The sequence below is a fragment of the Anser anser genome (assembly GCF_964211835.1).
Source record: "Anser anser genome assembly, chromosome: 17".
Lineage (NCBI taxonomy): Eukaryota > Metazoa > Chordata > Aves > Anseriformes > Anatidae > Anser > Anser anser.
The window spans coordinates 4,574,147-4,586,318 of record NC_139738.1 but is presented as its reverse complement, the minus strand read 5'-3'; the positions used below and the strand labels follow the sequence as shown (position 1 = coordinate 4,586,318).

At 36.0% G+C, this 12,172-nt stretch overlaps 2 protein-coding genes across 9 annotated transcripts in view; both read left to right on the top strand.

Moving 5' to 3' along the window:
- Positions 1 to 12,172, top strand: part of CTNNBIP1 (catenin beta interacting protein 1) — a 92,082-nt gene that overhangs the window by 70,706 nt on the left and 9,204 nt on the right. The gene's annotated exons all lie outside the window — the stretch shown is intronic.
- Positions 1 to 12,172, top strand: part of CLSTN1 (calsyntenin 1) — a 55,423-nt gene that overhangs the window by 34,047 nt on the left and 9,204 nt on the right. For 4 of the 8 annotated variants that reach the window (XM_083802262.1, XM_083802261.1, XM_083802263.1 and 1 more), the window contains 8 exons: positions 119 to 314; positions 2,779 to 2,987; positions 3,975 to 4,124; positions 4,228 to 4,413; positions 5,576 to 5,824; positions 7,579 to 7,700; positions 8,465 to 8,627; positions 10,691 to 10,741. In XM_083802262.1, the coding sequence (XP_083658388.1) occupies positions 119 to 314; positions 2,779 to 2,987; positions 3,975 to 4,124; positions 4,228 to 4,413; positions 5,576 to 5,824; positions 7,579 to 7,700; positions 8,465 to 8,627; positions 10,691 to 10,741 (1,326 nt within the window). The remainder of the gene's footprint in view (positions 1 to 118; positions 315 to 2,778; positions 2,988 to 3,974; positions 4,125 to 4,227; positions 4,414 to 5,575; positions 5,825 to 7,578; positions 7,701 to 8,464; positions 8,628 to 10,690; positions 10,742 to 12,172) is intronic. The other 4 variants (XM_083802266.1, XM_083802264.1, XM_083802265.1 and 1 more) reach the window with 1 other exon arrangement.

The following is a 12,172-nucleotide window of genomic DNA, read 5'->3' as shown; positions in this document are numbered from 1 at the left end:
GCTCTTGCTTTGTCCACAGACCCTCACAAACCCTTGGCTGCAAACTATTTGGTCGTTCATTTAAAAAAATGTTTAATAGTTTTGACCAGTTCTAACCTCTGTTACTTTGCATCTGTAGGTGAGATTTGTGGATTTAAAATTCATGGGCAAAATGTCCCCTTTGAAGCAGTGGTAGTGGATAAATCCACTGGCGAGGGAATTATACGCTCCAAAGAAAAACTCGACTGTGAACTACAGAAGGACTACACATTCACCATACAGGCCTATGACTGTGGGAAGGGACCAGATGGAGCGAATGCAAAAAAATCCCACAAGTAAGTAAATCTGCGGTTGGCTGAGGGGAAGTTTGGTTTCAAGTGGTCGCCTGCTCATGGTGATTTATGGTCTGTGTGTTTAGAGCAAATGCAAACCAAGTGTTAATGCTGGAAGATTTTCATATAATGGCAATATAAATAGCAGCAAAACGGAAATGAACTGTTTTGACAGCTCTTTATATTCTGAATGGTACTGCTTCACCCTTGATATCTCTAAATTTACATTACAAAATAGTGTGGAGTTAGAAGCAGGAAGACTGTTGAAATAGTTCAAATCTGGCTTGAGTTGATAAACAGACTTCATATTTGATACCGAGCCTGAACATTGTTTCAGAATTCAGTTTATAAAACAAACAAAAAAAGATTCAATAAGTCATATATATTAACCTTGATGAAATGGAAAAGAAACATGTTATTGTGATTTCCAGACAGCTTCAGCCTAAAAAGCAAGATCAATAGCATATGGTTCATCTCTGCCTAGATTAAAGAATGGAAACAAAGCAGTCTTTATCTAAAGAAAAAACCACAATGTAAAATGCTTCCTAGAAAATAATTTGCAAATAACTGTAACACCCTGGTATAAACATCTGTAGAGCATGTGGAAGATTACTGTTTGTGCTAAGCAAAGAAGGGCATGAGTAAGATGAGGACTAGTTTAACAGCAGTCATCTCGATGACAAATACAGTGTTGTTACTCTATAGCTGTATGTTTCAAATAAGCAGCAGAAAGTTATCTTGTTATGGGTTACACTCATGGAAAATAGGTATCCCTGTTAAATTTATGTTTAACACTCAATCTGACTTTTGAAGAAAGATCTCAAACAGAAAGATGGCAATAAAAATTTTGGTTGGTTGGCTGGAATTATATTCTTTGCTCAGTTTGATACTGTGCAATTCTTTCTCCTCACTGTAGAAAGTAATACATTATTGTGCCTGTGCAGGCTGCTTGAGATATAAACTTTCTTCTGATTGATCCAGTAAAAAGTATACAAAAACAAAATATAAGTTGCATCAAAATGTGTAAGCCAGAGGAAAAGGTAACAAGTGGAATCGGGAAAGTTCCTAATAAAAAGGCAGCTATGAAATCTCTTCAGTACGAATTTAGAAACTCCTTATCTCAGACATCTGATGAAAGCGCATGAATTCTAAAGAAAATTTTAAAAAGTCTAGTGCACAGGTGGCTGATCTTTGGCCTTTCTGAACAATGTAAATACAGCTTCCACGGTAGATTTGTGATATGTATGTTTTCAAGTGGTGTAGTGTTATGGCTACTGAAATTCCTCGCTATGTAATGAACCAGAACAGCAGCGGTTCATGAAACCATCATTATGATGTTGCTCTGCAATCCTGCACCATGTGCTGCAGCTCTTCTTTTCCCACAGCAGAGTAGGGGGTTTCCAAGACCTGCACCTACAAACCTCCATTGAAATTTCCTTGCCTCATGGCTGTCTGTGTTACATTTTTGTGGCTTTTAACCATATTTTTTTTTGGAGTAGAGCCTTCAAAGGCAGTAATATAAACTGTGTTTGGTACAGAAAGCTTTTTTTTTTTTTTTTGGTGAAATTTATTTGATACAAAGGCTAAAATAAAGCCCTAAAGCTAGATAGATATATTTAACGTAAGCATTGTAAGTTTTTTGCTCGTAGGCAAGGATTGTAGTTATTTAATTCTTTACAAGTTTACATCTCAGATACTTTACCGTATTCACATTTTCTTCTTGGTCACTGACAGCAAATGTGTATTTTTTCCCATTGTGTGTATACCAGCCATCAGTGGCAAGTATAAAAGGGAACAATTCAAGACCCAATCTGTTTAGGGTTATAAAGCTAGCTATGTGTTGTGTTGCAGTGTAACACTGTGATTACTACTGTGATTCTTCCATTTAAATTGTCTGATCTCTCGTTCCTACTTCCAGGAAATAAACCAGTTTTCACTGACTTACAGCACACAGTACCACAGTACATTATTATGAAAAGAAAGTTAATCAAATGCACTTGACTGAGCTCTTAGTCTAAGACCAGTCATAACTGTCATTCTTATTCACATGAAATAAGAATTGGATGTTTATATCAAATACTCTGACAGCAGAAAAGAACTGGAAGGATCGTACAGTTAACAGAGCTAACTGCCTATTTTGTCACAGCTGTACTTTGTTATATTTCTGTAAAATGGCAGTAACTTAGTAGTTGCAGTACAGGGGGTTGAATTTTAAACAAACAGCGATAATAAAAAATGACCTGGAACTACGTAGAAATATACAGCGATGCATGTGAAAAACATTCACTGCTTTCCCAGTTGGAGTACTTAAGGTTCTTAGTCTTGTTAGTCATTGGTCACCTCCTTCAGAGAGCTTAAATTCTAAAGGATGACTTCATCTGTAAAAGAAGGAGCTGTTCTACCAGACTCCTTGCATGAATGGGACATCCGCAGTATAAAGAAAACTGACTTTTCTGTTTATTTCCAGAGCAACAGTACATATTCAGGTGAACGATGTTAATGAGTATGCTCCCGTGTTCAAAGAGAAGTCATACAAGGCAACAGTTATCGAAGGGAAGAGGTATGATAACATCCTCAAAGTGGAAGCTGTGGATGCAGATTGTTCACCCCAGTTCAGCCAGATTTGCAGCTATGAAATAGTAACTCCGGATGTTCCTTTCGCTATTGACAAAGATGGTAAGAATATGATGCAAGACGGAGTGGGAATTGCTGTCATTTCACTGCCTTAGGAATAGGGCTTCAAAGTAATCAGCATAAAACTAGAGCAACTCTGTTTTAACCCTTTCCTAGGATGTAGTTAAATGAACACGTTCACTTTAGCAATTTGAATTTATAATGAAAAATTAGATGTCTTTCAGTACCTATACCATGCAGTATCTACTGATGTAAGGAGCAGGTGGTCTGCCACACATTTTGTTTCTTGTACGTCTTTTTTTCAAAATAAAAAAATATATAGATGGGAATTGTATAACGGTTTAGACCATCTCTTAGTAAGCTCTTTTTTTTCTTTTTTTCTGTAGTTTTCTTTTCTGTGATAGTATAGCCTTTGCTAAACAGCTTTCAAAAATGGCATTCTGTTTGTGTGCTTTTTACATTTGAAATGCTTATATGTGGTTATGGAGATTACAGTATTGTATTGAGTATATGATACTGGGTTTGAAGTGTGGTGATTCATTTAGGTCATTTCCTTTCAGCTGGTGATCTGTGAACTAATTCTACTTCTAAGGGTCCAAGGAAGCTGAGGTCTGCAAATTAAAAATAAAATAAAATAAATTGGAGAACCCTGGCAGGCACATGCCAAACTATTTGCCAGTTACCACTTATGAACAGTTTCATTTGGAGTAATATAATACTATTAAATGTGTTATTATATAATGTACTATATATGTATATATAATGTAAATGTAATATAATATACCATTAAGAGCAGGATAAGTGTATACCTGTTGCTCTTGGTATTGTGCATATCTCCTGGATTTATGTGATTTTTGAATATCTGGGCCTGATGTCTAGCATTGAAAGCACAAGTAGTGAAGGGCTGTCACTTGTGGTTTGTCTGTTAACATCTTGGTACCAGTATGAAGTACGTAGTTAATGCCTCTATGTATTTCATGCAGTAGTGACCCTGAAATACTCGCTTCTGATTATCACTTTTTTTGTCAGGTTATATAAAAAACACAGAAAAGTTAAACTATGGCAAAGAGCATCAGTATAAACTGACAGTAACTGCGTATGACTGTGGGAAGAAGAGAGCTGCTGAGGATGTGTTGGTTAAAATTAGCATTAAGCCTACATGCAAGCCTGGCTGGCAAGGTTAGTTTGATCTCCTTCTTATCTGCTTTTAGCAGTTGCCAGTACCTTACTTCAGTGAAATGTGAGAGATTTTTTAATATTGTTTCTTTGGATGAATATACAGGTTGGAGCAAAAGAATAGAATATGAGCCTGGAACTGGTTCTTTAGCTCTCTTCCCAAGTATGCGTTTGGAGACGTGTGATGAGCCAATAACCTCAATTCAAGCAACGGTTGAACTAGAAACCAGCCATATTGGTAAAGGCTGTGATAGAGACACCTACTCTGAGAAATCCATTCACAGACTCTGTGGTAAGAATGCTTTTGGTATAATAAAGTGCTTACTAGTCTTACTTTGAATATTATGTTAAAACACAAGTCAGTGAGTGAATACAGTCTTCATTTGCATGTAGTTTCCCCTAAATTTTTGCCTAGTAGGCAATAAAAATAATTTAAATTGCTTGAAAGTGATGTTTTAAAATAATTTTCAAATGCAGTGAAGGGTCTTTTTCTTTTGCCTCTCTGCTAGGTTATACAGTGTAGTAATTTCTCTCGTGAGATTTGTGTTCAAGAGCTGAAAGGATTTTATATGTACATGTGGAAGAGAGTAGTCATCAGAACCTCTGGTTTTCTGTAGGCATTGATGGATTTAAAGGATGCCATGTGACAAGTCCATGGAGATAATGTAGATGAGAAATTCAAGAAAATATGATTTGGAAAACACAGCTTACTTGAATCAGTTACATTTATGCTGTGTTTGCCCCAGGAATAAAGGGCCTGGGCATCCATATATGCTGCAGTTAAAGGTCTTAGGAAAAGTTTATTGATGGCGGAAGAATTAAGATTACAGGACAAATTATCACTGGTGCTTAATCACTTCAGTTAAGTTGGTGAAAAGTGTATGTAATCCTAGAGACAGACCTAGGTTATTCCCTGTTTATATCACTGTGACATTGATAATTTAAGCTTGAAGAAGGGGAAAATCAGCAAGCCAAGCACCTACTGGGTATCATTGCTTCGGACTAAGGTTGTATTAGACGGTGACCTGGGAGGGGATGCTTAGGTTCTGCATGATATTCTTATGCAGCTCTCTTCAGTGGGATGGATACTATTCTTACAGCTAGTATAGATACAAGAGAAAGGCATCATGTTCATGGGTGTGGGTATTAAGTGGACATAATTGGTATTAATATGTTTCTTGAGATAGCAGCAAAGTAAAGTTCTACATCTGCAGGGATAGTAAGCAAAGCATTTTTGGTAAGATGGGTAAACTACCCAGATGTTAAAGGTATGAAAGTTAACATGATATTACATATGTCTAATGTTAATGCCACATTATTCAAAGGGTGAACAGTTTGGTATGTGATGGTAGTGCATAATGCTGATGGTGCTGAAAAATTAGTGCTCAGAAAATTTGATATGAAGCTAGCTATGATCTTTCTACCTGGTTTTCATTTGAGCGTGTTTATTGTAGGTGCTGCTTCGGGCACGGCTGAACTACTTCCCCCTCCAAGTAGTGCTGCCAACTGGACGATAGGACTTCCTACTGACAATGGTCATGACAGCGACCAAGTCTTTGAATTTAATGGCACGCAGGCTGTGAAGATTCCAGATGGTGTTGTCACCGTCAATCTAAAAGAACCCTTCATGATTTCAGTGTGGATGAGGCATGGGCCGGGAACCAAAGAGAAGGAGACAATTCTGTGCAATTCAGACAAGACAGGTTTGTTGGTACCTCAGCTACAAGCAGTCTAGTTGGGGGGTTGTGTTTATATACTCTGGCAGTATATGTGAGAACTTGGTCTTTTCGATCGGTTTCTCTAGTTTTTTCTTGGAAGTGAAAGAAAGTGGACTGCAACAGTTGTTCTTTATTGTATTTACCTATAGAGGCATGCCCTAAGATTATATAGCTTCAGTTCAAATTGGGCAGACTTGTTTTTCTAACTCTATTTTAATTTATTTTACGCATTGCTTTTCATTATGGTAGGTGAAGTATTCTGGCAAAGAAATCTTATTTTTGCATCTCTACAAATAGTCTTACTCTTGGTATTGCCAAAAATCCTTAAGATACATATATCAGGGTTAGCAACAGCAATTGCTACTATACTGTGGTTTTTTTTTTCTAGGAGGAGATAATTTCTCTCTCTAGTGATGCAACTTTTTTCATGCTATGCACAGTTTCAGTCTCTCTGAATCCTGCAGACACTATCATTCTGAAGATGATATTCATAAGAAGAAAATCTGATAACCCTGTTTCTGTAATTGCTATCTAATGGGGGTAAAAGAGCTCTTTCCTTTGTAATCTGGAGCAGTGGATTTGTTCAGTGTATTAGAAAGATATTTTAGTTAAAATGCTGCTAGGTTTTTCAAAAGAAACCAGGCTGAATGCGGACCAAATGCAGCAGCCTTCACATTTAACTTATTTAAATTGTATTTAAAGATAAGAAAGATTTAACAGTATCTGTAATATCCTAAAACTATTCCTTTGAACAGGAGAAAAGTCACTGTCATTCAGAACCAGGTACAAATAATTCTCTTCCCTAACTTTACCCATTCTCATTAATCAAAACCTAAAACTTTAGATTAATGAAAGGGAGTGAACTGGAGAAAAAAGGCAAATTTAAATACAGTTTTTCCTGTTCTAACGTACATGGGAAGGAGACCTTCAAAACAAGTTTTCTTATTCCTTGGTGTGACCTAACCATATAATAATTGCAACAGATAGTTTCTGGTATTAGAAATGTAATTTGCCTTGATTTCAATGGTACATTATGCAATATTGAAAGTCTAGAACTAGGTTTGTTGGAGAGAGATAATTCTGAATAAATTGCACCGGAACAATACAGTTAAGTTTAATGATGTCAGACTGAAAGATTGGTATGGTTTTGGTACTTTTTCATTCCATTTCTTGACTTATCCATGCCATGGTATGGATAATGTAGCTAAAATGTTTCCTTTCCTTATTCTTACTTGTTTTTCTAGCTTCTCACCTTTCTATTTAAGTTTTACATTCTTTAGAGCTAGGCCTATATGCTTTACACTGAAGAAAAAGTCTGTTGAGCAGCCATCATGTATATGTGTTCCAAAACAGTAATTAGATGTGGTAGAAGATGCTCATTTGTGACAAAAAGTTTTTTCTATTTGTAAATAGAGCTCTCTTTTTTTTTTTTCTTGCTTTCTTTTTTTTTCAGAGGGTTTTTTCCCTGTCAGTTTTCAGTCCTAGGCCTTGGTTCAGATTGGATTTTGAAATAGATGTCTATTGTTTTTGCTGTGTGTTATTCTTGGTCTGTTCAAGAATGTTTCTCTGAACTACTGCTATAGATGTTTCTCATTCCTCTTAACATGTCTGATTTGCTTCTACATTTGTTTTTCCTATCAACTACTGGGCATTTACATATGGAATTTCAGAATGGGTGAATTTTTTGGAGTTCTTGATGCTTACAGAAAAGAGTAATACTAATTGTACCTCTTGTGCAGATATGAACCGACACCACTACGCACTGTACGTACACAACTGCCGACTGGTTTTCCTCTTCCGCCAAGATCCTTCAGAGGGAAAAACGTACAAGCCTGCTGAATTTCATTGGAAACTGAACCAAGTAAGTTTGGAAGGGACAGTTGGTAAGGTGTTAGAATGCAGTGAAAAACACTGGAGCCTAAACTCCTTGATAATATAATTATTAATAAATACTTTTTGCAATTCCGGACTCCTAATACCAAGCTTTATAGAACCCAATTTATGATTGTGAAGAATGAAACGGGAGGGACTGCTTTTCCAGCCCACTGGATCTGGTCAGTTACCTGACCAGAGTTGCGTTCTAACATAGCTCACTATATCCTAGTATTTTCTATACAGGGCAACGTATACTGCTTTAGTGGTAAAATGTCCGTATATATCTTTGGGGAAAGATTATTGCTTTTCAAAAAGTAACTGACTTTCCGTATAAATAATTATGTTGTGGAAAGCTTTGTTGTATTCAAAATGGTCACATGTTTCTCTAAACAATCCCTCTCAGCAAAAAACAGATCCTTTATCAAGTAATGTTGTATTATAACAGTCTTTATAAATGATAACATGTGGATATATATATTTTTAATTTAAATAAGTGGTTAATATTTAGATCCTATAAAAATTGAAGGAATGGAAATACACGCAGCTTCCTATATTGGCTATAGAAGAAAAGAAACTTTTTATAAACCTGTGGTTGCCTTGCTTTTTTCTGTTGTTCCGTATGTGTGAAACATAAAGTATGTCTATACAAGTTTATAGTTTGTCAGTATGTCTACATGCATCAGATCCAGTTATTCAAATGCAATGTTTTTTTTTAAAGATTAAAGCAATTTTTAAAACTTTTTTGTTCAGGTGTGTGACAAAGAATGGCATCATTATGTCCTCAACGTTGAATTTCCTGCGGTAACTCTTTATGTAGATGGTGTTTCCTATGATCCTTTCCCAGTGACTGAAGATTATCCACTTCACCCTTCCAAAATAGAAACTCAGCTAGTAGTTGGAGCATGTTGGCAAGGTGACTATTTACGGTTGTTAAGACATTTATTTTTTTAAACAAAACCTTTGTGGTTAGCCTAGTAGTACATAGCTAATCTTTTTAATGCATTAAAGATGACTTGTTATGTCTTATGCAGATTATTTTTGGTCCTAACTAATATCACATATTTCTTCTCTTAGCCATTATTTCTGTGATTTTTTTTTTGCTTATTGGCCGCAGGTTTGTATGAAATACAGGGCTACTCACCAAGCAGCATTCCATCAAAGGGCTTTCTGTGGTAACTGAGAATATAGATGACTTAATTTTAATAACAGTTTTAAGAGTACATCTTATACTTCAGATTACTATGTAGAACGCTAATTTCAAGTAGGTTGAAAGTCCTATTTTATAAGTGTTCTCATAAATTGAAATATGGTCAGCAGACCAGCTAAGCAACACAGTGATGATGTCTCGGTATTTTACCATTTCTGCTTACAGAAATAAACGTAGGAAGCATCTGCATCTGCTTTATTATATGCAGGCTACGGTTAAACCACAATATTCTGCAAGCTGTAAAATGCTGTTTCATATTCTCTAATACTTATGAAACTATTCTTCGAAGCTTGTGGGGGGAAAAAAAAGGAAAGCATCTGAACATGGAACATTGGCTAATCAAAGTACACTGGTACCAGAGATCTCTGTAACAAAGCTCTTGCTTTACAGTCCTGAACTGAGATGTTTTGCTCGCTGATTTAGTTACCTCCTAGGTGATATAAAGCTGATCTTTTGGGTCACAGAGAGAACAGTGCTAAATCATTCATGCTTTATTGTAGTTCAGAATATGGACTGTAGTTGCAGTCTGCAGTAATGCATAGAATTAGCTTGTGAATGAAAGACAAATGGGAAGTTTGGGGACATTTATGTCAAATTAACAGTTTTTTTTGTCATGATGTCTCTTTTTCTCTTGGAGTTTTAAGGCTTTGAAGTATGAATGAAGGTTAAATTATCAAAATATCCTCTCCGTCAAACTTACTATTTTGTGGGAAGTTCTCTGTCTTTCAGCATTTCTTATTTTTGTGTTAAAATTCATTCTGTTATCTCTTTGAGTCAATTAATTATTTTCTCCATTATTCATCTCATATTCTGTCTGTGACTTTCTAGCTATCTATTTTAGTTCAAAGGGAAGATATACTGGCTGGTTTTCAAGAAACTGCAGCTTGGAAACTGTTCCAGATGAGCATATAAACGGTGTAATGTCTTCTGTATATGCTCTATATCGGAACAAAAGCATTTAGTCTACAAACTTTTGTGCTTTCACATTAGCAACATTATATGATTCTTTGATTTCTTGTGACGTTAATTTACTTTTTTAAAGCAGCATACTGAAGTAGGAGCATTAAAAGTCTGGAATACAAGAACTTGAGGGGCTATCTTTTTAAAATTTCTACCAAGGTCTGATTTTTAGGCAGTTAGAGCACAGAAGGAAAAACAGTTACGCCAAAGGAGGGAGAGATTCTGTGATTTTTGGAAAAAAAAAAAAAATTCTTAAAGAAGATTAAAAGCTGTTTTTCTTTTTTTTCTTATTTAACACGCTTCCATCTGACCAATTGATTACTTGATACATATGTTACTATTATTATGATAAGAAATCTGTGTCACTAATAGCTTCTTTTGATTAACATTCAATACCATTAGGTGATTTACTGGTACAGGCTGGATCTTACCTTAATTTCTCCTTTAGGGAGAGGGGAAAAAATAAGCCAGTTGATAGACCTGCCTCTCATTACTAATAGGGTTTGTGTGAGACTGGGTATTTGTAGTTAGCGTTCTCCAGTGTGACCATTTTTACTGTGTCTTGTGTTATGGGGCTCTTCAGATTTGTCTTGTCATGAATGTTTATTCTTGTAATAGCTTAGTAATGCTTCTTCCCTGAATTGCAGTTTTCAGAGAACTCATAATCTGTGAGAAGCTGGGTGGAGTATAAGCATGCTTTTGGGGGGAAGTAGTGGTATCTATTTTCTGTGACCTGAGAGAGAATTTGACAAATGGTAACAACCTGGTCCCTTCCCTGTTGTCCTATTCTTTGTCTTGCTTTTCTACAGAATATACAGAAAATGAAAATGACAATGAAACTGTGCCCGAGACCTCTGCAGGTTGCTGGAGTTTTTTCCCTACTGTTTTCATTTTTAAGCCAAGACATTGCTTCATCTCACACGCAGCATGAAATGCAGGCATTGCATTCGGGCCATTGACCTTCACATAATCCTCTCCTAGGCTTGTTTCTTCATTGTGCCTTTATTTCCAGAGCTTCACCAACTGATTTTTTTTCTTTTTTCTTTTTTTTATTGCACCTAATTGCACATCCATGTACAAATTTGCAACCATTGTGATTGCAGTGAAGTGGTGTAAAATAAGTTGCTGGTACAAAATATTGGCTATGATCTCTTTTGTTCAGTTTGGTTAAAACATAAAAATACTTCATCCTATATGTGTGTATAAAAGCATATGTATGAAGGTGTATGTATGCATAGCACAGAATCGTTCAGTAGGTTGGAAAGGACCTCTGGTAGTTGGATGGTCCTGCTCTCCACTCAAAGGCGAAGCGGTTTCATCTTTAGATCAGGTTCCTCGTATTTAACTCAAAGCCAGGCTGTAGCTTACAGTGGGTTGGATACTCATTTGATGAAAAAATGATACAAAGTTCAAGTTAGTGAATAGACATAAAGGCTTTGGCTCCCAGGTATTCCTGGTTGGCTACAGGATTTTATTTTCTGAAACATTTATAGTTGATAGCTCAGTGGATTTTGTGTCTTGAGTTGGGACAATGAAATAAGTGTATATTTCTAAAAGTATATTCAAGTTATGTACTTGTTCTGTGTAGTTTAACAATTTCTGAAATGGTCTACATAAGATTGAGAAGAGGTTTTGAGCTGTGCATTGTGTTTTAGTTTGGCAAGGATGTAACAGAATCCAGGGAACTTTACAAGTCTAAATTGGAAATGATATCATTTATAACAGGACAATTAACTACTGAAAACTTGTATCGAGTTATGTCAGGGATCTTTCATCACGTAGAATCTTTAAAACAAGCTTAGATACGTTTATTAGAATCTGTTAGCTTATTAAGTGATGACCTTGAAATACAAATTTCTAGCAGGTGTTTTCTGGCCCCCATTAATAAGCTCAGTAGGTGATCATTTGGTGTCATCTTCAAAAAATCACTGGGTTGTAATTCATCAGGCTTAACTCAAATGTCTAAAAAACAAATTACTTGAGTTTAAAACTCCTCACTTCTGTCCATGTGGAGAAGTATGCACTTTTAGAGGGGACCAGTTAACTCTTAGATGTCTTTTACAGGAAGAGCTGGATCACTTTGTGAAGTTTATTTGTCTTATTTGAGTGTAAAGAGAGCGTGAAATGATTGGCTTAGATTTAGGTAGCTAACATCTAGATGATTGATGCTGTTGTCTTCTATCCTGATAGACTGCTGGTTTTGTAGAGAAGCTGTTAACTCATTGCGAGGATTCAGGATTCTGTTCATCTCACTGGTTTTGTCTTTCATTTCTGAAGAACACCACCTCGCT